General features: G+C 38.9%; 3 protein-coding genes across 3 annotated transcripts; 2 read left to right on the forward strand and 1 right to left on the reverse strand.

Annotated features, from left to right (window-relative positions):
- Positions 1–1,519: 1,519 nt before the first annotated feature.
- LOC127626634 (PHD finger-like domain-containing protein 5A) lies at positions 1,520–4,252 on the reverse strand. Its single transcript, XM_052102570.1, has 5 exons — positions 4,046–4,252; positions 3,652–3,787; positions 3,229–3,252; positions 1,961–2,127; positions 1,520–1,689 (listed from the first exon to the last, which is right to left on the reverse strand). Exons 2-5 carry the CDS (start codon positions 3,701–3,703, stop codon positions 1,600–1,602), a joined length of 333 nt encoding a protein of 110 aa, XP_051958530.1. The 5' UTR covers positions 3,704–3,787; positions 4,046–4,252; the 3' UTR covers positions 1,520–1,599.
- Positions 4,253–4,560: 308 nt separating this feature from the next.
- LOC127626617 (aconitate hydratase, mitochondrial-like) lies at positions 4,561–16,810 on the forward strand. Its single transcript, XM_052102542.1, has 17 exons — positions 4,561–4,617; positions 5,574–5,716; positions 6,669–6,927; positions 9,574–9,666; positions 9,790–9,948; positions 10,973–11,123; positions 11,234–11,338; positions 11,423–11,514; positions 12,363–12,468; positions 12,731–12,888; positions 13,036–13,109; positions 13,544–13,655; positions 13,800–14,078; positions 14,176–14,367; positions 14,477–14,609; positions 14,701–14,822; positions 15,757–16,810. Exons 1-17 carry the CDS (start codon positions 4,582–4,584, stop codon positions 15,889–15,891), a joined length of 2,349 nt encoding a protein of 782 aa, XP_051958502.1. The 5' UTR covers positions 4,561–4,581; the 3' UTR covers positions 15,892–16,810.
- Positions 16,811–16,946: 136 nt separating this feature from the next.
- LOC127626632 (cold shock domain-containing protein C2-like) lies at positions 16,947–21,551 on the forward strand. The gene is made up of 4 exons (XM_052102567.1): positions 16,947–18,318; positions 18,892–19,081; positions 19,292–19,414; positions 20,794–21,551. Exons 2-4 carry the CDS (start codon positions 18,906–18,908, stop codon positions 20,954–20,956), a joined length of 462 nt encoding a protein of 153 aa, XP_051958527.1. The 5' UTR covers positions 16,947–18,318; positions 18,892–18,905; the 3' UTR covers positions 20,957–21,551.
- The last annotated feature ends 3,266 nt before the right edge of the window (positions 21,552–24,817 follow it).

Consider the following 24,817-nt stretch of genomic DNA (forward strand, 5'->3'; position numbering starts at 1 on the left):
ATATAATTTTTATGATTATGGCTTACAGCTTATGAAAACCCCAAATTCAGAATCTCAGAAAATTAGAATATTACATGAAATCAATAAAAAAAAAAAAAAAAGATTTTAAATACAGAAATGTCGGCCCTCTGAAAAGTATAATCATGCACATGTACTCAGTACTTGGTTTGGGCCCCTTTTGCATTAATTACTGCCTCAATGCGGTGTGGCATGGATGCTATCAGCCTGTGGCACTGCTGAGGTGTTATGGAAGACCAAGATGCTTCAATAGTGGCCTTCAGCTCTTCTGCATTGTTTGGTGTCATGTCTCTCATCTTTCTCTTGGCAATGCCCCATAGATTCTCTATGGGGTTCAGGTCAGGCGAGTTTGCTGGCCAATCAAGCACAGTAATACCATGGTCATTGAACCAGGTTTTGGTATTTTTGGCAGTGTGGGCAGGTGCCAAGTCCTTCTGGAAAATGAAGTCAGCATCTCCATAAAGCTTGTCTGCTGAAGGAAGCATTAAGTGCTCTAAAATGTCCCGGTAGACGGCTGCGTTGACTCTGGACTTAATAAAGCACAGTGGACCAACACCAGCCGATGACATGGCTCCCCAAACCAACACAGACTGTGGAAACTTCACACTGGACTTCAAGCATCTTGGATTGTGTTCCTCTCCATTCTTCCTCCAGACTCTGGGACCTTGGTTTCCAAATGAGATGCAAAATTTGCTCTCATCAGAAAAGAGGACTTTGGACCACTGAGCAACAGACCAGTTCTTTTTTTCTTTAGCCCAGGTAAGACGTTTGACATTTGAAGCCCATGTCCAGGACCCGTCTGTGTGTGGTGGCTCTTGATGCAGTAACTCCAGCCTCAGTCCACTCCAGGTGAAGCTCCCCACACATTTGAATGGCCTTTTCCTGACAATCCTCTCCAGGCTACAGTCATCCCTGCTGCTTGTGCACCTTTTTCTTCCACACTTTTCCCTTCCACTTAACTTTCTATTAATGTGCTTTGATACAGCACTTTGAGAACATCCAACTTCTTTTGCAATTACCTTTTGAGGCTTTCCCTCCTTGTGGAGGGTGTCAATGATGGTTTTCTGCACAACTGTCAGGTCAGCAGTCTTCCCCATGATTGTGAATTCAACTGAACCAGACTGAGAGACCATTTAAAGGCTCAGGAACCCTTTGCAGGTGTTTAGCTGATTAGAGTGTGACACTTTGAGCCTACAATACTGAACCTTTTCACAATATTCTAATTTTCTGAGATTCTGAATTTGGGGTTTTCATAAGCTGTAAGCCATAATCATCAAAATTATATCAAATAAAGGCTTGAAATATCTTACTTTGCTTGTAATGAGTCTATATAATATATTAGTTTCACCTTTTAAGCTGAATTACTGAAATTAATGAACTTTTGCACGATATTCTAATTTTTCGAATTTCACCTGTATGTATGTATAATATATATATATATATATATATATATATATAAAATCAGAATAATCAAGATCACAATGTAAAAAACAAAAAAGTTTTATTGCATCAACAAGTCTGTTAACAAAAACACTTGCATGGAAAAACTACCGCAACATCCAAATAAACGCCTTGGTATCTTCACCTCTTCTTGAAACCATATTTCTTTCTCTCATAGAAAAGATCAGTCTTCGAGCTGCCGAGGTTCACAATCTTGGGGCAACCATCCCTCTGTGTAAAAAAAGGAAACAAACAGTTCCTAAGAAATAGGTCTAAAAACACCAAATCATAGTAATAATTCCATTTGCCATTCTGATATTATATTCAAGAAGAGATTAAACAGTACCAAAATACTGAAGAAAATATGGTTACACAATCCTTGATACTGGGGAATATAGCAGATTCATAACTTAAGTTGAACAAAATTATCTATCAATATTACCCAAAATGCTAGTCAAACAATGCTTAATCCACTTAAACTAAAAATAGCAGGTTTCCTCACATCTTTCTCCTGGATGGTGCACTCTTTGCAGTAGTAAGCATCAGATACTCCAGGTCCTCCACAGATGACACAGCGTCCTTGGTAGGACCCATAGTTGCATTCATCACAAATACGAACAAGTGTGCAAGGTCTGACATAGGAGTCACAAATAACGCATTTGCCATCACCTTAAAAACAAAAACATGTTTTAAGAGGCAATACTGTATATGTTGGACAGTATTTATTAATTTTTTATTCCCTTTTCTCCCCAAAGAGACCGTCAATCCCTGCATTTTATCACGTGGCTCGTTGTGCATGACACCGCGGAGACTCACAGCATGCGGAGGCTCATGCTACTTTCCGCAATCCACGCACAACTTACCACGCACCCCATTGAGAGCGAGAACCACTAATTGCGACCACGAGGAGGCTCTACCTTCCCTTGTAACCTGGTCAATTTGGTTGCTTAGGAGACCTGGCTGGAGTCACTCGGCACACCCTGGAATCGAACTTGCGACTCCAGGGGTAGATATTGAATAGTATTAATTTAAAGGGATAGGTCACCCAAAAATTGTATTTCTCTCATAATTTACTCACCCTCATGTCTTCAGTGTACGAATTTCTTCTGCTGAACACAAATGAAGTTTTTATAATAATATTTCAGTTCAGCAGGTCCTCACAATGCAAGTGAATAGGTACCAAAGTTCTAAAAAGCACATAAAGGCTGCATAAAATTAATCCATCTATATCTTCTGAAGTGATGCAATAGCTTTGGGAGAGAAACAGACATGTATTTAAAACCTTTTTTTACTATAAATCTCCACTTTCAGATTGTGAAACTGAAAGTGGAGATTTATGGTAAAAAAGGACTTAAATATTCTTCTCACCCACAACTATTATAACGCTTCTGAAAACATGCATTTAACCACTGAAGTCTTATGGATTACTTTCATGCTGCCTTTGTGATTGTTGGAGCTTCTGGCCACCATTTACTTGCATTGCATGGACTTACAGAGCTGAAATATTCTTCTAAAAATCTTTAGTTGTGTTCAGCAGAAGAAAAAGTCATACACATCTTAGATGGCATGAAGGTGAGAAAATGATGAGAGAATTTTAATTTTTAGTTATCCCTTTAATAAACCAAAACACCCATAAAACTGCAAAAGGTGAAAACAATGTTTAACAATAAACAATGAAAAAAGACAAACGATGAACAAGTAAAGTGATCCTTTGTTTTAAATAAACACTAACTAAAGCCCCAACACAACATCCAAACGTCCAATACTTACATTTTTCACACAATCTTCCAATGGCTGCAAAGAAAAGAAAGAGGACAAATCAGATTCAGAGCAATTAACGCTTGATAAAACTGAACAGCAAAGAAAAACAGTTAAAGGTACAAACTAAAGGATGTCAATCCTTCCCTCCAACCACCGAGGACGCTGTAAATAAACGAGTAAGCACGTTTGCATTCGTTCGTACTATAACGCTTCACCACATTATTGTCAGAATAATGTGGTCTTTGTTAGGGAGGTCTGATACGTCAAGAAATTAATAATTTTCTTCCAATTTTAGGAATGAGACTATTCATTCAAAAGGCTTGGGTTAGCAATCACTCAACTAGCATAGATCAAACAAAGAAATGGACGGAAGTATTATACTTCTGAGAACAATTACACCAATCTAGATAATACATAAACTGAAAGTCTTACCAACGCCAGCCTGTTTCCTGCAAAAAATCAAATCTGGGTGATGTTTTGCCATAATCAAGGAACAAACCCAGCTTGCTGGCACACTAGCGGCGACTTCACGATTATGATCTTCTTCTGCAGAACATCTTATTGCCCCCTAATGGACAGAGTGCAACGTGAAATTAGGGCACGAAAAGATGCACGATATTTTAGGATAACAGATAAGAAATCAAATAAACATGTAAATAAATAACTATCAGGTTTAGGAAATGTTAGAAATATGTGTGTCTATACAGAGACAAAAACCTCGTTTTTAATATTGTATAGAGCGTAACCGTCAACTAGCGTGTTACGATAGTTGGTCACCGTTTGCGGATGCCATACAAATGAATGAGAGACGTAAACTGACAACTACCTGTCGCAAAATTGTCCGTGTTGTCTCTTATAAACAGCTATTTTATCTTAGTAAACACTGTTCATTCCAAAAGGATTTCTTTGTGTAACACACGATTAGTGGACAGGTGGTCTATTCATTAACCGATAAGCTGTTTCCAGTTTATTCGTCATCTCCTGCATAGACATCCATTTAAAAAAACAAAAACAGCCTCTTGTCTATATGGGATCGCCGCGTTATGCTATTTTAGGCTATGCTCGTAGGCTCACATATGTAGAAGGGTTCTGTGTTTGTGTAGTTTTAGAAAAGGTCCTAAAAGCAATAGATTGACACCTTGAAATTTCATTACCAGAATCAACCATAAAATGTATCCTTCGAATTTTTTTACATTATCTTTTTTCCATATTAATTAATTAGAAATAAACGTGAACATCATGACAAGCTGGGCTTTTAAAAGTAGATACAATCAGACCCAAACATGTCAACATCCTTCCAAGACGTTGAGTTCTTAAACCTGCACGTCATTTTCTGGCGTCACATCTTTGTCAGTGAACAAAATGGCAACCTACTGCCTAACCGTCGCCCGGCTTCAGGTACACGAACATTTACTTTTCAGACTGTCAACATGTATGTATTTAATTCATTAGTGCCAGTCAGAGCTGTGTTTGTAATTTTGAGGTATACACAGTAAGTAAATCTGCTATATTCACGTTGAAAGCTGCTCGTGAAGTCTTCACAGGTCACGGTGCCCGAGGATGTCTGCAGCGGGTGACTTTGCGGCGCTGCGACTGATAGATGGCATATATTCTTTATTTCTAGGGGTTTTACACAAGACAACAAATCACGGTGCCAGAAATAATAATATCTATTTTTACGATGCTTGTATTTTAGATTTTCAATGCATGTGTCTGTGGTTTTGTCGCAAGGTGAACACAAGGTTAAAAACAGCGCTACGAGAATAACGGCACGGACGACGTAGATCAACTAACAGAACAGTTACCTGAATATGACGGAGTGATTTATTTTACACACAAAGCATTATATATGGTTTTCTGAATTTGCATGTCATAAATACACATGGATTGATCACATGGGCGAAATTGAGCATCTATTTTATATTATGAATTACACGGATAAACTATGTTGATGTTTATTATTATTATTATTATTATTATTATTGATAAGTGAATTGTTTATATAGCTTCGTATAAAATGTGAGTCTACAAAAACAAATGTAAGCTGTCTAAACAATCTGGTAACATTTTTAAATGTCCATAACAAATTAAATAGGAATATGAGAATATCACCAGTGATGCCTTGATACTTTAATAAATGATGACAGTTAAATAAACCACCATACCAGTTTATGGTGGTCAAGAGTTACTAGCTAAATTATATCATTTTATTTGAAGTTTGTTTGCTAAATCAGTAAATGTATTGAAGATCTCAATATGAAATTCTCTTGTATACCATTCATTTATTATATTTAACAATTTGTTACCATGTTATTTAATTGTGTTCCAGCTCTTTGTTTATTTGTTTGTTTCAGCTTGCTCTGGGGCAGGGTGCCCGACGCCTGCATGTGGCGGCAGCTCTCAACGCAAAGGCCAAAGTGGCCATGAGCCGCTATGAGCCAAAAACATATGTCAACTATGACAAGCTTCGCTCAAATATTGACATTGTGCGCAAAAGGTCAGAAGAACCTACTGTATTTTAGATTTGTGCTTTATTTACTTCCCCCACCTTATCTCTTACTGAGTGACACAGTTATTTTGCTTGTTACATTCACAGAAGAAAATCAGCTTAACAGCCTGTTATGCATTTTTTCTACACTTTCCTACTGTTAAAGGGATAGTTCACCAAAATTTTTTTTGGTCTAATTTGCTCACCTACATACCATCCCAGATGTTAATGACTTTTTTTCTTTCCTATGCTGAACACAAATTAAGATTTTTAGAGGAGTATCTCAGCTCCATTGGTCCTCACAATGCAAGTGAATGATGTCCAGACCTTTTGAAGGTCCAAAAAGCACATAAAGGCAACATAAAAAGTAATCCATACGACTCCAGTGGTTCAATCCATGTCTTCAGAAGCGATATAATTGGTGTGTGTGAGAAACGGATCTATATTTAAGTCCTTTTTGACTATAAATTCTCCTCACTGCCCAGTAGGTGGCAATATGCATGAAGAATGTGAATCATAAAAAACAAAAGACGAAGAAAGTGAAAGTGAAGATTTATAGTTTAAAATTACTTGTATATGGATCTGTTTCTCACCCACACCCATCATATCGCTTCTGAAGACATGGATTTAACCACTGGAGTCGTATGGATTACTTTTTATGTTGCATTTATGTGCTTTTTGGAGCTTCAAAGTTCTGGTCACCGTTCACTTGTATTGTGAGGATATACCTAGCTGAAATATTCTTCTAAAAATCTTCATTTGTGTTCAGCAGAAGAAAGTCATACACATCTGGGATGGCATGAGTGTGAGTAATGATGAGAGAATTTTCATTTTGGGTGAATCCCTTTAAGAAATAACATATTCCCCCTCTGCCTATATCAAGTAAGGTCTTTGGTAAATATGGGCATAAATCAAACCATTATTTATATAGCTTGAATTTGGTCTTCTTTGCATCTTCCAGACTCAATCGTCCTCTCACCCTGTCAGAGAAGATTGTCTATGGCCATCTAGATGACCCCGCTGGACAGGAAATTGTTAGAGGGCGCACATACTTGCGCCTGCATCCAGATCGAGTTGCTATGCAGGATGCAACAGCACAGATGGCCATGCTGCAGTTCATCAGCAGTGGACTTCCCAAAGTTGCAGTGCCAACCACTATCCATTGTGACCATCTTATTGAGGCCCAGACTGGAGGAGTCCAAGATCTTCAAAAAGCAAAGGTGAGAAGGGCCATGTAATGATATTACTTAATGAGTATCACAGTCATCATATAAAAAGGAAAATTATTGTTCTGGATCTGGATGATTGGTCCATTTAAGGTCAAAATTTAGCTGAAATTATGCAGCATGAGCTTAGAGACTGCTACATCTTTGTTTTCACGGAGACGTGGCTCAGCGACAGAGTTCATGACGCCGCCATTCAGTTAGACGGGCTCGTTTCGTGCCGACAGAAATGCAGCTCTGTGCGGTAAGACTCGCGGTGGTGGCTTGTGTGTTTACATCAACACTGAATGGTGCAAGAACTATATGCTAGTCTCTAGTTTATGCTAGTCTCTAGTTACTGCTTATCACTGGTGGAGCTTGTGACTGTTAGATGCAGACCTTTTTATTTACCACAGGAATTCCCCACTGTTATTATAACTGGAGTTTACATTCCCCCCAGCGCAAAGGAAGCGCTCTGTGAACTGTATGGGGCTATGAGCAAACTGCCGAACGCTCACACTGACGGACTGTTTATTGTCGCTGTAGATTTCAACCATGCACATCTCAAGACGGTGCTCCCTAAATTCCATCAGTTTGTGGACTTTGCAACGAGAGGGGCGAACACGCTTGATCTTGTTTACACAAACATCCCAGACGCGTATCGGGCGGAGCCCCGCCCCCACCTCGGTTACTCAGACCACATCTCTGTTATGCTAATTCCAGCATACAGACCGCTCATCAGACGCACAAAACCGCTCCAGAAGCAGGTGAAAAACTGGCCAGCAGGAGCCATCTCTGCTCTTCAGGACTGTTTTGAGTGTACTGACTGGCACATGTTCAGGGAGGCTGCAACATATTGTGACTACCAACTTGGAGGAATACAGCATCAGTGATCAGCTACATCAGCAAGTGCATTGATGATGTCACCTTCTCCAAGACCATCACCACATGCTCCAATCAGAAGCCGTGAGTGCGTGCGCTGCTGAGGACCCGAGACTCCGCCTTCAGAGCAGGCGACAAGGCTGCCCTAAGAACAGCGAGGGCCAAAATGTCCCGGGCCATCAGAGAGGCAAAGCGGGCACACGCCCATAGAATCCACAGTCACTTCCAGGACAGCGGCGTCACGCGGCGCATGTAGCAGGGCATCCAGGCCATCACCAACTACAGGACAACATCAGTTGCCTGTAACAAAGATGCCTCCCTTCCATCCACTTCCATCACCACCACCCCCCTCCTGGCATTCAACACAATAATTCCTCTGCACCTGATTGGAAAGCTGAACCTGCTGGGTCTGGACATCTCCCTCTGCAACTGGATCCTGAACTTCCTGACTGGGAGACCTCTGTCAGTCCGGATTGGGAACAGCATCTCCACCACACTGAGCGCTGGGGCCCCCCAGGACTGTGTGCTAAGTCCACTGCTGTTCACTCTGCTGACTCGCAACTGTGCAGCAATGCACAGCTCGAACCACATCATTAAGTTCGCTGATGACACGACTGTGGTGGGTCTCATCAGCAAGAACGACGAGTCAGCATACAGAGAGGAGGTGCAGCGGCTAACGGACTGGTGTAGAGCCAACAATCTGTCTCTGAATGTGGCCAAAACAGAGTGACCGCTCTCCACTGAACATCGACGGCTCCTCCGTGGAGATCGTCAAGAGCACCAAATTCCTTGGTATTCACCTGGCGAAGAACCTCACCTGGTCCCTCAACACCAGCTCTATTACCAAGAAAGCCCAGCAGTGTCTCTACTCGAAGGCTGAGGAAAGCACATCTCCCATCCTCACTACATTCAATAGAGGGACTATTGAGAGCATCCTGAGCAGCTGCATCACTGCCTGGTTTGGGACTTGCACAGTTTCGGAACACAAAGCCCTGCAGAGGATAGTGAGGACAGCTGAGAAGATCATCGGGGTCTCTCTTCCCTCCATTGAAGACATTTACAAAAAACACTGCATCCGCAAAGCAACCAGCATTGTGGATGACCCCACACACCCCTCACACAAACTCTTCACCTTCCTGCCGTCTGGCAAAAGGTACCGAAGCATTCGGGCCCTCACGGCCAGACTGTGTAACAGACACAGACACTGGACTGACACACACACACATTTGGTCCCCACAAAGTGATAAATACACGCTCACACACACACACACACACACACACACACACACACACACATGTCCTGAGCACTTTAATTATTGTCACTTTATACCTGGCTGCTACCTCAATAACTGCTATGTGCATAGAACACTATCTCATAGTGTTATGTTTACATTTGGCATTTTTCGAAACTGTCTTCTTTTTGCACTACTGTGTACTGGTGGGTGGTGCACTGTCTCTCTTTGTGCCCATTGTCCTGTTAATTTTGAGTAATTTTTTGTACTGTCCCGTACTTTTTGCACACATTTGCATGTGCACTTTATATTGGTATGTTATTTAATCTGTGTAGTCTCATGTGGTTCTGTGTTTGTCCTATGTTGTTTTATGTAGCACCATGGTCCTGGAGGAACGTTTTGTCGTTTCACTGTGTACTGTACTAACTGTATATGGTTGAACGACAATAAAAACCACTTGACTTAAAAAAAAAAAGTTCTGCATAATGTAAAAGTCACTTTTACTGGTCACTCATGGATTGTTTACCTCCTTTCCCCTACTGTGAGTCAGGAAGTGAATCAAGAGGTTTACAATTTCCTCGCTAGTGCTGGGGCCAAATATGGTGTTGGCTTTTGGAAACCTGGCTCTGGGATCATCCATCAGGTAGAAAGAAACTGCATTTTTCTCTTCATGTTATAAGGTCAATGACTTCATGTTGGAAATCTTCATAAATTCACAGTATGTCTTTTAGGCAAACTGTACAGATCTTGTTTGATGTTTTCTTAGATTATCTTGGAGAATTATGCATACCCTGGAGTCATGTTGATTGGTACAGACTCACACACTCCTAATGGTGGTGGCCTGGGCTGCATCTGCATTGGAGTTGGTGGGGCTGATGCTGTTGATGTCATGGCAGGAATTCCTTGGGAACTGAAGTGTCCAAACGTGAGCTTCCATTGGCTCATAAGAGCAGTTTCATGACCCCAATCAAGATTTGTCACATTTCATTTAGCTCTGTATGGTTATGTGTCTTCATTTTGCAAACAATTTATTTAAAATACTTTCTTTCCAAAATTGTGTTGGCAATTGTCAGGGTTTATTTAAAGCAGGGGTTCTTAGTAGATCGGGGAGAAAATTAGTAGATCGGGGAGTGTTAGGCGTTTATCAGTCATGTTATTCAAATCTATCGTCAAGTTCCTGCTTGCATTAAAACATTTAATCTGGACTTCATGATACGGGCTGGTATGCATTTGTACTGCGGTTCATCTGATTCTGAAGTTAAGCAACGCATCTGATGTATGTGGTGCAAGTGCAAAGCAGGTGCGTTTCTACTCAGACTCGTTTCAAGGTCTTAAACGTGCAGCTCTGATAAATGGAGCACTGCGAGAACCAGTGAAGCATGGCGCGAGATGCTGAAACTATTTGAATTCGGCACAGAATTCTACATGACCACCCTTGAATTTTCTGTTGTAACATTAAATTTACTTTAGTCACAAAAATATTCATAATGCATATTCTCAAATCATTAATTCAGCTCTATTAAATTTGTCATAGACTACATTAGGGGAGTGAGGGAATATAATACATATTTGTTAAAACTTTTAAATGTTTATATTTTGTATTTATTGTTTTTCCATGTATTTAGAGTAGGCCTACTGTTTGTAAAAAAAAATACAAAAATAAATAAAAGGTCATAATTTGTTAAATATTAATCATGTTACATCTAATCATGGTATTGATGAAGATCCATGCTTCCCTGTGCTTACTATGGTCTTTGTACAAATAACACTGTCAAAACTATAAAAAAAAAAAAATACATTTACATAAGGGCAAATGCAAAATATATTTTCTTTCTTTTTTCCTGATGAAATAGAACCGCGTCAATCGGGTGGGTTAATGGAATGAACTTTGGGTGCGTTCACCAAAAAAGTTTGAGAACCACTTATTTAAAGGTTATCTGCTTTTCCAGGTCATTGGTGTGAAACTGACAGGCTCGTTGTCTGGCTGGACTTCACCAAAAGATGTCATCCTTAAAGTGGCAGGCATTTTAACTGTGAAGGGTGGCACTGGTGCCATTGTGGAGTATCATGGCCCTGGTGTAGACTCTATCTCCTGCACAGGTAAAAACTAGCTTAGTAACAACCATATTTGTTTGTTCTGTCGGTGTGTTGGCAGTCCCGTAAACATTCTAAACACTGAAGATTTGCATGCTTTTGGGTTTTCTAATCAGGTATGGCCACCATCTGTAATATGGGTGCTGAAATTGGAGCTACCACCTCTGTGTTTCCTTACAACCACCGTATGAAAACATACTTGGAGAAAACGGGGCGTGGAGGTAAGCAGCAGCGATTGACAAAATTGGTGGAATTATCAATTATATAGTCTAGTTTCTTATCCCTCTTTTCCCTCATTTGGGCAGAAATTGCTGCTGTAGCAAATGAGAACCAAGACCTGTTGGTACCTGATTCTGGCTGTCATTATGATCAAGTGATTGAGATCAATCTGAATGAGGTAAGAGCAGGTTCATTTTGGTTACTTTGATTGTATCTAACAGTCAGGAGTGACAGTAACTGTTATGGAGTTAAAGGGATAGTTCACTTGTCTGTATGCCCACCCTAAAAAAATCTAATTTATTCACCCTCATCCCATCCCAGATGTGTATGACTTTCTTCTGCAGAACACAAAGGTTTTTAGATGAATATCTCAGCTCTGTTGGTCCATACAATGCAAGTGAATGGCGACCATAACTTTGAAGCGCCAAAAAGCACATAAAGGCAACAAAGTAATCAATAGGACTCCAGTGTTTTAATCAATGTCTTAAGCGATCCAGTTAGTTTTGGGTGAGAACAGTCCAAAATGTAAATCCTTTTTCACTAAATCTTGATATTTGTAGTCTCCTTGGTAATTGTGATTTCAAGCTTGATTACACTTCATAGCGCCATCTAGCACTCTGCGCATGCGTCAAGCTCTAGGAAGTGTAATCATGCTTGAAATCATGAGTGCGTCTAGAGACTGCAATGGCAAGATGTACAGTGAAAAAGGAATTACATTTTGGTATGTTTTCACCCAAAACCTACAAAAAATACTGATTAAAACGCAGGAATTATATGGATTACGTTTATGATGACTTTATATGGTTTTTGGAGCTTCAAATTTTTAATCACCATTCACTTGCATTGTAAGGACCTACAGAGCTGAAATATTCTTCTAAAAATCTTTGTTTGTGTTCTGCAGAAGAAAGTCATACACATCTGGGATGGTAAAAGATGAGAGAATTTTCATTTTTAGATGAACATTCCCTTTAATGGACTAAAATTATGCAAGTCCTCTAATTACATATTTTTAATACCCTCCTGTAGCTAAAGCCTCACATCAATGGTCCATTTACTCCTGACCTGGCCCACCTTGTTTCAGATATTGGCTCTGTCGCTGAGAAGAATGGCTGGCCCCTGGAAGTTAAAGTCGGTCCGTGTTTTAGTATCTTCCTCATTTAGAGTCCATTATTTTTATGATAATTATTCACAAAAAATAATATATTTTGTATTTTACCTTGTTTTTGAATATGTATGTATGTATTTTTTTTTTTTAATATTTTTCTACTGTAATTTTTGTACAGCACATTGGTCAACAGTTTTTGTTTTTAATTGTGCTCTATAAATAAACTGACAAATGAAAAAATATTCTCGTTCTGTTTAGTGATCATGCTCTTACTACCTAAACATTACAGGTCTGATTGGAAGCTGCACCAACTCTAGTTATGAAGACATGGGCAGAGCTGCCTCCTTGGCTAAACAGGCTCTGGACAAAGGACTCAAGTGCAAAGCCCAATTCACAATCACCCCTGGCTCTGAGCAGATTCGTGCCACAATTGAGAGAGATGGCTATGTGAGTTGTAGTGTTTGTAGAGTTCATATTTGTTGATCACTGAGTTGGAGAAAGATCTCATGGGTGATTTTCTAGTAGATCATGCTTCCAACATATTTATTCTGTCTGCATTTGGCCTATCAGTGAAATATGTATCTTTGCCTTTAGGCTAAATACTTGAGGGATGTTGGTGGTGTTGTCCTGGCTAATGCCTGTGGGCCCTGCATTGGTCAGTGGGACAGGTGAAGTATTTGTCCTCTTTTTAAACCATAAGATTTGTGTGTGTTTGTCAATCTGTTTTATTTTTTGTATGTGAATGGATAATGCCTAACAAAGTAATATGTCAAATCTGTGTACAGTCAGCAGGTCATTATTGCAAAAAACTCTTGCTTACTATACCATATTCCATTGCACAACCTTTTTCCAAATATATGCAAAATAAATAAATGGACATATTAATTTAGTTGAAATAATTAAGTGAGAATGGACCGCAAAGGGAAACCAGAGTCCCGAGACTAGCACAGCTATGTTGGAAATCGGTTTGCAACTGGGACACCTGTCAACTAAATAGTTTTTTTTGATGGCAGAATGCTGTGATTTGACCAATCAGAATCCAGTATTCTAGAGAGTTGTGTAATAAAGACATATATATCACCCAATAAAATATTTTTTGCAGACGTGATGTTAAGAAGGGAGAGAAAAACACCATAGTCACATCATTCAACAGAAACTTCACAGCTAGAAATGATGCTAACCCTGCCACCCATGCTTTTGTCACATCCCCAGAGGTACTCCACACTTGACTGTATGCAAATGGACCCTGCCCTTCTCTCTCTCTGTCTCTCTCTCTCTCTCTCTCTGAATGTACATTTGTATAAAAACATGCCAATTAACTTGTGGTTTTCCTTTTAATTTTATCTGTAATCATGCAGATTGTCACAGCCCTTGCCATTGCAGGCACACTTAAGTTCAACCCTGAGACTGATTTCCTCACAGCACCCAATGGAGAAAAGTTTAAACTGGTGCCACCCACAGGAGATGAGCTTCCTTCCCTTGACTTTAACCCAGGTCAGGACACCTACCAGCACCCACCAGCTGAAGGGTCTGCCCTAAAAGTGGATGTTAACCCTCAGAGCAACCGCCTTCAGCTGTTGGAGCCCTTTGACAAATGGAATGGAAAAGACCTTGAGGACCTTCTAGTGCTCATCAAGGTATTCTATAGGTCTTAGTCACAGATGTTTGAAATTCTGCATTTCAGTCCAAACTGATTTCCAAAATCATTCTGAATAAAGTACATCATCTTGTCAGGTAAAAGGCAAGTGCACCACAGACCATATCAGTGCTGCTGGACCCTGGTTAAAGTTCCGTGGCCACCTTGATAACATTTCAAATAACCTGCTCATTGGTGCCGTTAATTTTGAGAATGATGCTGTAAATAAAATTCGTAACCATCTGACTGGAGAGTATGGTGGTGTCCCTGATGTTGCCCGTCATTACAAAGTAAGTGTTTAAAACATTAATTTCAACTCATTTAAAATAAAAATGTTCCTACTTATTTAAAGTGTTTACATTGACTGTTTCTGAGTGGCTTGTAATATCTCTCTTGCAGAAGCACAATATTTCATGGGTTGTTGTGGGAGATGAGAACTACGGTGAGGGATCCAGTAGAGAGCATGCTGCTCTGGAGCCCAGACATTTAGGAGGAAGGGCCATTATTGTAAAGAGCTTTGCTAGAATCCATGGTAAGTGAATTCAAAAGCTTTTTTCTCCACTTGAAACCAAGCATCATGTTAAGCAACTGATTTTTCCATGATCGGTAATGTCTGTCAACAGAAACTAACTTGAAGAAACAAGGCCTGCTGCCTCTCACCTTCTCTAACCCTGCTGATTATGACAAAATCCACCCAGATGATAAAATCACCATCGTAGGTCTTCAGAGCTTTGCCCCTGGAAAGGTAAGTTTTATGTAAACATATTGTCATTATACTTCTTGCCTGCTCTGTTTTGTTCTCATAATTTAGACTATTCTGTAAATCCTCTCCTTGCTTGGCAAAAAACCTTTTGTTTTTAGTATAAAAAAAAACAGGAAATCTAATTTAAAAGCTTAGAAGTAGGGATGCACTGACGTAACGGCCACCGACAATATTTATCGGACAATTATTGGCCAAATTAAAACCATGGGCAAACCACATTTAAAGGAGTAGTTGACCTAAAAAAGAACATTTGTTGATAATTTACCCTCAGGCCATCCAAGATAAGAGAGTTTCTTCATCAAAACACAATTTAAGACTTTTAGGATTTAATTTCAGGCCTCCTCCTTTAAACAATGCAAGTGAATGAGATTTTTTTTATGGTCCAAAATGCATATTTAGGGTGTATCAAAATAATCCACGCATCATGTGGAGGAGTCGTCAGGAAGCACGTCATTGTTTTTCAAGAGAAACTTGCACAAACCAAGTGCTGTTCACAAACCAAAACAGTCCAAAAAAAATATAAAATTTAAAATAATTTCCAAATAATAATATAAATTAGTATATAATATTAAAAAGTATATAAGTATTGTTTAGTTTCTCCAAATAATCAATCGTTGGGGTTCAGAAGAACTTTATTTGTTGACTGGAATCGTGTGGATTATTTTGATGCACCTTAAATATGCATTTTGCATATAAACATTTAAACGTTTTATTTTTCCATGATGTGGTTGACATTTCGGTGCCATTTCTGCTTAAACTTCATGTTTCATTAGGTTATATTTCCACACAGGTGAGAGTATTTTCATGGGGTCCTTTAATTAGTCATACTCTCACTGCAATTAAAGTGTGCTGAATGATAAATAGATTATAAGTTAAATCACAATAAGTAATCTATTGCATTACTGTGTTTCCTTAGCCACTGAACGCTGTTATCAAGCACATTGATGGAAGCACAGAAACTATTGAGTTGAATCACACCTTCAACGAGACCCAGATTGGATGGTTCCAGGCTGGCTCTGCTCTTAACAGGATGAAAGAGATGCAGAAATGAGGGAAAGGGTCTTAAATGTGAGAAGGGGTTAACTATATTTATTTGGGAGAGGTATGAGTTATGTATCAAGCAGGAAGATTGGTATGTATGTGCAAGAGAATTATAAACTGGAGTATTAATAATTCATTTATTTAATCTGTGTTGCATAGACAAGTCCTGTCAATATACAATTTTCTACAGGCTATAGATTGCATTGCAGAACAGATAAAAGGCATTACGTTTAGAATTGGGCTAAATTGCAATGCTTGTAAATTTCAAGCTGAATCTGGATGTTTATTACAGAATGGATAATTCTGAAATGTTTGGAAGGCTCTGGGAGACACGCAGAGTTTAATTCATAAAATGATGTGTCTAGGTAACCGTTAATCATGATTACTTCTGCTCTTCCATTTTGCTTGTAATTTTACTCTGAACTGTAATGAGAGCTTGAGAATTTGTGTCCTGTATTCAGCTCTCTTGATAGCAGCTTTTCCAGTATTCATAACAATTGGTTTTGTTGTTCATGCAAGCTTGAAACTTAACCTGTTATTGTTCATGTGGCTATTTTTACTGTAAGTCTGAATTACTTTTCAATGCTCAGTAATATCCAAACTTCCAATGCACACCACCACCCAAAACCATCGAATGTGTCAAGTGTGTACAGAGTACAGGTCAAGTCTTTAAATGTTTTAAACTGAACGATTATATAAATATATATATATAAAATAATCTCATCTGCAAAACTGAGTTGCAATTAATCAGAACTCCATGCTTGTGAGCACTTTTTCCTGTATATTTTAGTGCCCTTTTTTGTAGGGTTGTATTCTGTTTTATCCTCACAGAGCTGTACCCATGTCAAAGCAGTCACTTAAGTCACCATTATTGACAGACTACAGCACATGTTTTCAGAATACCAAGAAAAATAAAGAATTTCAACATATTCATGTTATAAGATTAACTTTAACTGTTGTATGAATGCTAGTCAATGCTGCTGTAACAAGGAAAACTGTGTTGCAACCCTGCATGCCTGGGTGTGTTTGCAGCTCTGTAAAAAGAACAATGGGTCCTGTGCTGCTTGTAACACCATAAACACCCCTCTATTAATAACTCCACTATTTTTTTTTTTTTCTGCTGTTATCTTTTTGTTCTTGTGGAAAAGAGTGCTGATCAGTTGCAGTGGATTATAAAACAAGTCATTTCAAATAGTTATTTGCATGGTTGCCTTCAAGTGTCAATTATAACATGTCTTGATAACTGAATTCAAAGTGTCCTTTTCTCACCAATTTTTTTTTATGTACTATACATGTATAAAATGTTTATGAAACCTGTCAAGGAATTGTCCAAGTCATATTTAAAAAGGGCACTCATTCATTTTTTTTTTTTCTACTTAAAGTTTTACTCCTAAAGAAATGAATTGTTAATTTGAAACATGTAAAAAAAAAATATATTGACCACTGACATTAGATGAAGACTCCAGTCATATCAGTAACCTTATCAAATCTGCTGCTGCTTTTGTTGTCCTGCATAGTCCCCTCGTAGAAGCAGCCATGTTAGGATCACATGACCAGTCAAATACTAACTACCACTTTGTCCACTTTCGCTCTAATGATGGCTGTCTCTGAATAGTGATTTGTTTTACAAATCGTCTTATTGTTTTACAGTGTCTGTAAATCCAAAAAACACAAACAAAAAAATTTGCTGTGTGCACCTTAACCCCAAACCAAATTTAAATGAAGCCTACATTTAGTGCCATTAAGTTTTCTGTGCATTGTGCGATTATTTTCAGGACACTTGCGCCCAGTTTGTTTTAGCTGTAACTCGCCCGGACGTTTTAATTTTACTATTCCCATTGTTTTTAATGATGATAGTCATGACCATAACGTGTTTGAATAAATGTATATAATTTTTCTTTCTTTCTTTTTTTTTTTTTTTTACTGTGTTTCATTGAAAATTATGCAGTTGTACAATCATTTTTTAAGCCAGAAGCAATGGAATACTATGATGAATTATCAATACTTTACTATTTAAATAATATATCATTTTTGACCATCGCTAGCGCCGCAGCAAAATAAAAATGCTCCCATTATAATCAATAATGGCATATGATCTTTTTCTACAACAATGCGCTCAAATGTAGGATTATAAAGTGGGTGTCTGATTGGTTGATGGATGCCGACGTCATGATTCTATCGTTTGGCCTGTCGACGATTTGTTGATTATATATCGGGGCGTTTTTGTTTTGTCGCGTCGCGCACTGTCAGTGTGTCCCTCCCTTTCTTTCCGTAGCATCCTTCATTGTGTGCTTAGCAGGGGTCCCTTTAATCGAATAAGTTAACCACGAATTACCGTTTTTGCTCATATCATATTGAATTTTAAGATATGTAGATATTTTTCAGTAGTGATTGCAATATCACCGACAGCTTGGTATCCAATATATCGTGCAGTACGGTAAGAGCTTGTTTCGAACCTATTTCATTGTTATCCTGTTATAATTGGCCTTTATGTCCGTATTTATTACATTTGATGGAATATGCCTTGGCATGTTATGATGTCACATATTGTGTACTATTAAAGCTGAGAACAATTCCTCGACGTTTGTTATAGGTTTACATTGCATTATTGAATGCAGGCCAAAACATAATAATTAATTATAAAAATACACACAATCACAGTTTAATCAAAGTCAAAAGGCTGATATGTAGTCTGTGCAATACCCAGATGTGGCCTTTCATAGAATATAGATCAGAACCCCATGGTGCATTGAAAAAAAACATTGGAAAGGTTGAAAAACAGTAATAAAATATACAGTGGTCCTGATGCAGCTGTTGCATCCAGATTTGAGAGTGCGATATGCATCAAAATGTGTCTTAGCTAGTAAAAGCAGTTCAAATCAGAGAGGATGGATATTTCAAATGAACTGTTTAATATTTAAAATGGTTAAACATAATATGGTACATTGTTGTCTATTTTTCTTACTGATTTACCCAATGCATTTTAAACCACATACGCCCTCTTCTCCAGTGAACTTCACGCTAATGGCTGATTCAGACACCACCTCTACATCTCATCCCCAGCTGCACTGCCCACATCCACCTGTCTCACTTTCATTACCTTTCCTGAGGGAGGGTAGTAAAGTCTTGGAGAGGAAACCGCCCCAGACAGGGGAGCCTCTCAGTCCACTGCCAACCAAGCGCACACGCACCTATTCAGCGTGAGTACCTGTATTAAAGTGCAGTGTAAAACAAATTTTAAACACCCTGTGTAAACAAAATGCAAATAATCCCGTCTTGCTAAGAAACAGTGTTACATATATTGGTGTGTTACATTAAATAAAAGATAAAAGATGTTTTGTCCTTTTTGATTTACTGAAGTGTATCATGCTAGTTGATTCGAACATTTCTTTATCCTGGACTTTTGTCAGATCGGTGAGAGCCAAATCTGGACCCGTCTTTAAAGGCATTTGCAAAAACTTCTCAAGGTCACAAGGTCATGGATTCATTCAACCTTCCCATGGAGGAGAAGACATATTTGTTCACATCTCAGAGTAAGTGAGAACATTCTTTGCATGATTATAACAAAGGAAAATCATTTTTATTATGTTATGGATGGCATTCTTTATTAGCATCAACTAAAGTTAACTAACATCTTGTGTTGTATTATTTTGTTAAAGGAATATTCCAGGTTCAATACAAGATAAGCTCAAGTGATATACTCAAACAATCTACTTTTACTTAATACCCTTACTTAATTGAATTTATTTAATTTCAATCAATGTACTATAGTAGTTTTAACTCCACTTAGTTAGGTTTATTAGTTTATTGAATTAATCATTAGTATATGCCAGGTGAGCAAGTGTGAGGACAGTTTAATAGCAACTGATTAAGGAGCAAAGTAGCTCTGAAATCAAACATCACTGGAATATGAAAGTCCTAAGCACAAGTACCAATCTTCACCACAACGGTAACCCCCAAAACTCCATCCTAACAGACACTTTTTTTAAAATACCAATTTAACAAAACATTAAACTTGAACAAATCTCCTCCTTTTCTCATTTTGCAAAAAAATGCATAAAAAACACTTAATGTTCACCCCATCCAGTCCCATGCAAATGCCTGGAAATGGAAATCCCCTGCCCAGTTTCATCAATGCTTCAAAAAGTATTTATGTAGTCCCAACTCAAAAGGAACGTGAAGAAATCAAGTTGTGGCAAAATGTTCTACAATTGTGTTGCTTTAGTTCAATTTAATTAATAAACTGAACAACCTACAAAAATCCTTATTTTGAGTGCAGCATTTGTCGCATAATGTTGATTACCACAAAAATTGATTTGGACAAATAAGTGCTGAATATTCAGCACCTCGTCTGTGGTAAAACTGATCTGAAATAAATTAATAAACACAGGACAAACATACAAAAACAGCAAATGAACCGGAGAGCTCCATACCGAGATTCTGATTCTGATTACTAAAAAAATTATTTTGACTTGTCCGTTCCTTTTACTTAAAGAGAAAACAATCTGCATTACAGTGAGAAACCTAAAGTAGAAGTGAATGGGGCCAGTTAGTGTGATAAAATCACTTTCTAACCTTTTCTGTGTAAAGTTATTTCCAATTTTACAACTTCGTTACCATGACGACATAACACTGTAAAGCAGCTATTTTAACAACTTAGCTACACATTTTAACAGAATAATTAATACAAGTGCTTTTATAAAATTATATGCTTCACATTTCTGCCTTTAAACCCTCAAAATTTTGCCCCATTCACTTCCATTGTAAGTGTCACACTATAACCTCGATTTTACCTTTTTTTTAAAGAAAAGGATTGACGTTATCAGCATGCCACAAATATTATAGATTGAGCTTAACTTGAATTGAACCTGTAATATTCCTTTAAATTATGACCACAATTCTCTTTTCGTAGTATTGAGGGTGAATATGTGCCAATGGAGGGCGATGAGGTGACCTACAAAGTGTGTCCTGTTCCTCCCAAGAACATAAAATTCCAAGCCGTTGATGTGGTCATCACCAACCTTAGTTCTGGAAGGAAGCATGAGACCTGGTCTGGGCAAGTTATCAGCTCCTAGCTCAGACTTTCAGGACCCAGCAGAAGAAAAAAGCCAGAGAGGGAAGGAGACATGAAGAATGGGTTATACAGAGCAAAAGAAAGTTGCTTAAAATTGTGTTATGTGTATAGGATAGGGATGGTATAGCAATAAGGGTTATGCAACTGTTAGCGTTTCTAGTCTGGTAAAGAAGTTATGAAGTTGAAACATGGTTTGGTATCTGAGTCAACTGAGCTTTGATGTAGCATTGGCAGAATATGACATTACTGTGACAGAATAAAAACAGCAGTGTTACCTTTGTTTGAAATTTTGACAATTTAAATATTTATTTTCACCTTATATGTAAAAAGACATTTAAGTTAATCGAGAAGTGTACTTTCAAGCAATTAAGTTTAAACTGATTTCATAATTTATATTAAGCCACAATGATGGAAACTTAAATTTCTGTACTGCAATTGATAGGACTGGTAATATTTTTCTTTAGGAAAGCTACAAATCCCAAAATTATGGTATTTTGTTGTCAAGAACAATAGTTATGATGATTCTAATAAAAATTTGATTAGTAATGCAGTGTTATTTTAAAAATCTCTTTTTATGGGATGTCTTTGAAATAAATACCATTCATATAATGCAGATGAGTCCGATTAATTGGTTGTATTTTTGTGTGTGACCAGGTAAATGCAGAAGTCATGAATTAAGATGACTATAAATATGTCATCAGTTTCCTAAGGCTTGTGAGACTTCTGTGCACACGCAGGACCATCATGAACATCATGAACACTAGAGATTGTGGTTTGGCGGCATTTAAACAAGAAATGTGGATGAATTTGGATCATAATTAACCAAGAATCTCCAGTCTTGATCTCATTAGTAATTGTTTCATTAAAACATGTTTCTCTCAAACCCTGAGACAACCACATGACATAACATTGAAAGTAAAACACTCTATAGAGGCCTATACATGTTCTGAGTGCAGAAAACAATAAATGGAATGCAATAAGAACCTACAAGCTAAAAGGATCATTACATTTTATGAGAAGTACACTTTTTATGACACATAAGCTCATAAACCAGCAGATAAAGTTTGTGATGGAGCAGCGATGGAAAAATTCTACAAAGAAAACTACTGCATTTCCTTATTTTCTAATGTTATCATCATAATGTACAGTCAATGTTAGCTATAGTAAAGTGAGAACAGTTGGAATCTTATATTAGATTGGAGATATTTTCCTCAGATTTTCCACAGAGGACATAATTGAAACTGAATCATAAATGTATTAATTTGCCGGAGCATCTTTTGATATGATAAATCATACTAAGGGTAAGTGACCAGTTAGCAGGTACATAAAGGTTTATTTACATAAAGGTTTTGGAAAGGAATACTAAATAATACAACAGGTAGGCCTGCCACATTCAATTAAGTAGATTCAAGATGTAATTCTCAGTAATTCTTTCTTCATTAAAAACAACAATATCCCAAAGAAATGAACTTTAAAAACATGCTTTAAATCATTACCACTTTAAATTTCAGTCAAATCCTCCTTATGACAGTACACTTGACAATGCGTTTATTAACGCATATGGGGAGTGCCTTCTTACACGACCTAGTTGAAACCTCTCTACAATAACACCAATATTCTAATATTGGCTAGGGTGTTTGAGCCCCGCCTGTTTTGGCGCAAAGCTGTTCGCTACAAAAACAGGTGCGCAAACACCATTTCCTCAGAATTTGTTCCTTCAAGACAGCGATAATAAGTCTAGAAGCCCTCTACCTTCGCTGTCGATATACACAAGTTAGCGGGGGGAATCTTCATAGGAAGACTCCCCTGCAGTGGTCCAGCGAATATCACTCTGCCTTGCCCCTTGACGCTTCGCTGTTGAACGGGCCTCAGCATCCTGATTCCCCACAGCACTTTGGCAGGTGTTGTGTATCCTTCAAAGCAATTGGATATTGTGTATTTTATATTGTGTGAAATATAAATATATATTTATTTAGATATTTATATATATAAAATATTCACTTACGTGTTTTTGTCTTTTTAAAGATGTCGTTTAGTAAGTGTTCCTTGTGCGAGAGGCAGCTGCATTTTACTGTCAGCTCACAGTCTCAAAATACTTCGCTCACGAATCGCCCTCATACTGAGGGACGATTCAGCCTCCCACCAGCCTCTTCTGTGATACCGGAGGATTCACACAAGGAGGCACGTTGGGGCTGCGAGGTTGAGCAGGATGAATTTGAGGTGGTCCTCGCACCCCGCAAGCCCCTTAATCTTCACAAGGCGCATCTTTGCCAATGCAATATGTGTGAGACAAGCTCCGGCCCTTGTCTCGTTCAGTGATTCTGATGCTGGGGATGATAATGACGATGTCTTGTCTCTCGCTGCATCAGGTGAATGGTCAGTGGATGATGCTGCCACGCACCTCTGACAGGGAGATGCGCCGCATCTTTACAAGGGCGGTCGAAGAGCTTAATCTCGAGTTGTCTCCCCCAGAGGAACCTGAACAGTCTCGCCTCGAATTGTTCCTGCAGTCTGGACGCCGTGAAGCGGCTGCATTCCACAAATCTGCCCCATTCTTCCCCGAAGTTCATAATGAACTGTCTATGTCCTGGCGTGCACCCTTCTCAGCATGCTGGCAAGTGATGCCATCCTCTCAAATGTGGATCACAGGGAAGAGTATGGTTATGCCCAACGACCTCATGTGGAGGAGGTGATAGCGTCAACCCTCTGCTTAGCAAGTAACAGGGTGTGGAAATCACGCCCCATACATCCTTCCAAGCCGTGTCGACAAACATCCACAATGGCTGGAGAAGCTTACTCAGTAATGGGCCAAGCTGGCTCAGCCCTCCACGCGATGACAGTGCTCCAGGTATTTAAAGCCAAGCTCCTAAAGCAAATGGATGAGCAAGGCTTCGATCCAGATACATGCAAAAAGCTACACCACTATAGACTTAGTGCTACATGCCACGAAATTCACTGTGTAGGCCATCGGCAAGTCCATGGGCAACCTAGTAGTTCTGGATCGACATGTTTTGCTGACTCTCATAGAAATGAGTGATAAAGAAAAAGCCACTCTGTTGAATGCTCCAGTGTCTTCAGCTGGCCTCTTTGGCGGCTCTGTGAATAAGTTTGCTGAGCATTACATCGTGACTCAGCAACAAACACAGGCTATGAAACACTTTATGCCTAAACGCCGGCTCGCTCTGTTTTGAGCCAGTGCTTGACTAAAAGCCCTATACCTGCTGCATCGGCGCCGGAACCTGCCACTGCTGAGCCACCGCAAGCCATAGCCCAAATGGAAGCAGCCGCACAGCAAAAGCACTCCTGACGGGCACAGCCCTTTGAAGTGGAAAGCAGAGGCTGTGGGTAACTCTGAATCTGCTCCAAAGACGGCTCATTTGGAGACACAAAACACTGTTCCCCATCTCCTCACTGCTGTTTGTCGGGAAGGTAATATTGTTGTTTACAACATTGTTCAAAATGTTGTTTCTGCGTCTTGCATTCAAATAAATGCTATATAAAATGCAATAAATGCAAAAAAGAATACAGCACTCGTTGCAAATACACAAGATGCACATACGTTCTCAGTAAAGAGCACTTTTCCTCTTCAAAGCACACAGATTATGCGCAACCGCTTCCCTATGGTGAGCGACTCATCATATCATACAGTGAGCAAACCAAATTGCCCTCTGTCCTGTTACGAGGATGTGTGGCGAGCCCTAAATGGTATTTCTGAATGGGTGCAAACAATTATTGAATATGATTATTCGATCTAATTTGCACGCCAACCACCCCATTTCAATGGCGTTCTGTCTTCTATGGTTTTAAACAGAATCTAAACAGTTTGGGCAAAGAGCACGCACTCCCCCAGCTAACAAATCTC

This window comes from Xyrauchen texanus, chromosome 33 (genome assembly GCF_025860055.1).
Source record: "Xyrauchen texanus isolate HMW12.3.18 chromosome 33, RBS_HiC_50CHRs, whole genome shotgun sequence".
Classification (NCBI taxonomy): Eukaryota; Metazoa; Chordata; class Actinopteri; order Cypriniformes; family Catostomidae; genus Xyrauchen; species Xyrauchen texanus.

Excerpts from the sequence above, each read along its gene's own strand:
- LOC127626634 (XM_052102570.1), bottom strand. The coding sequence starts at position 3,703 with ATGGCAAAACATCACCCAGATTTGATTTTTTGCAGGAAACAGGCTGGC. Across the intron at positions 2,128-3,228 it reads TGGAAGATTGTGTGAAAAAT|GTGATGGCAAATGCGTTATT; the intron begins GTAAGTATTGGA and ends TTTGTTTTTAAG. Across the intron at positions 1,690-1,960 it reads GCACCATCCAGGAGAAAGAT|AGGGATGGTTGCCCCAAGAT; the intron begins GTGAGGAAACCT and ends TTTTTTACACAG.
- LOC127626617 (XM_052102542.1), top strand. The coding sequence starts at position 4,582 with ATGGCAACCTACTGCCTAACCGTCGCCCGGCTTCAG. Across the intron at positions 11,124-11,233 it reads AGACTCTATCTCCTGCACAG|GTATGGCCACCATCTGTAAT; the intron begins GTAAAAACTAGC and ends TTTTCTAATCAG. Across the intron at positions 12,889-13,035 it reads CAATTGAGAGAGATGGCTAT|GCTAAATACTTGAGGGATGT; the intron begins GTGAGTTGTAGT and ends CTTTGCCTTTAG.
- LOC127626632 (XM_052102567.1), top strand. The coding sequence starts at position 18,906 with ATGGCTGATTCAGACACCACCTCTACATCTCATCCCCAGCTGCACTGC. Across the intron at positions 19,082-19,291 it reads CGCACACGCACCTATTCAGC|ATCGGTGAGAGCCAAATCTG; the intron begins GTGAGTACCTGT and ends GACTTTTGTCAG. Across the intron at positions 19,415-20,793 it reads ATATTTGTTCACATCTCAGA|TATTGAGGGTGAATATGTGC; the intron begins GTAAGTGAGAAC and ends CTCTTTTCGTAG.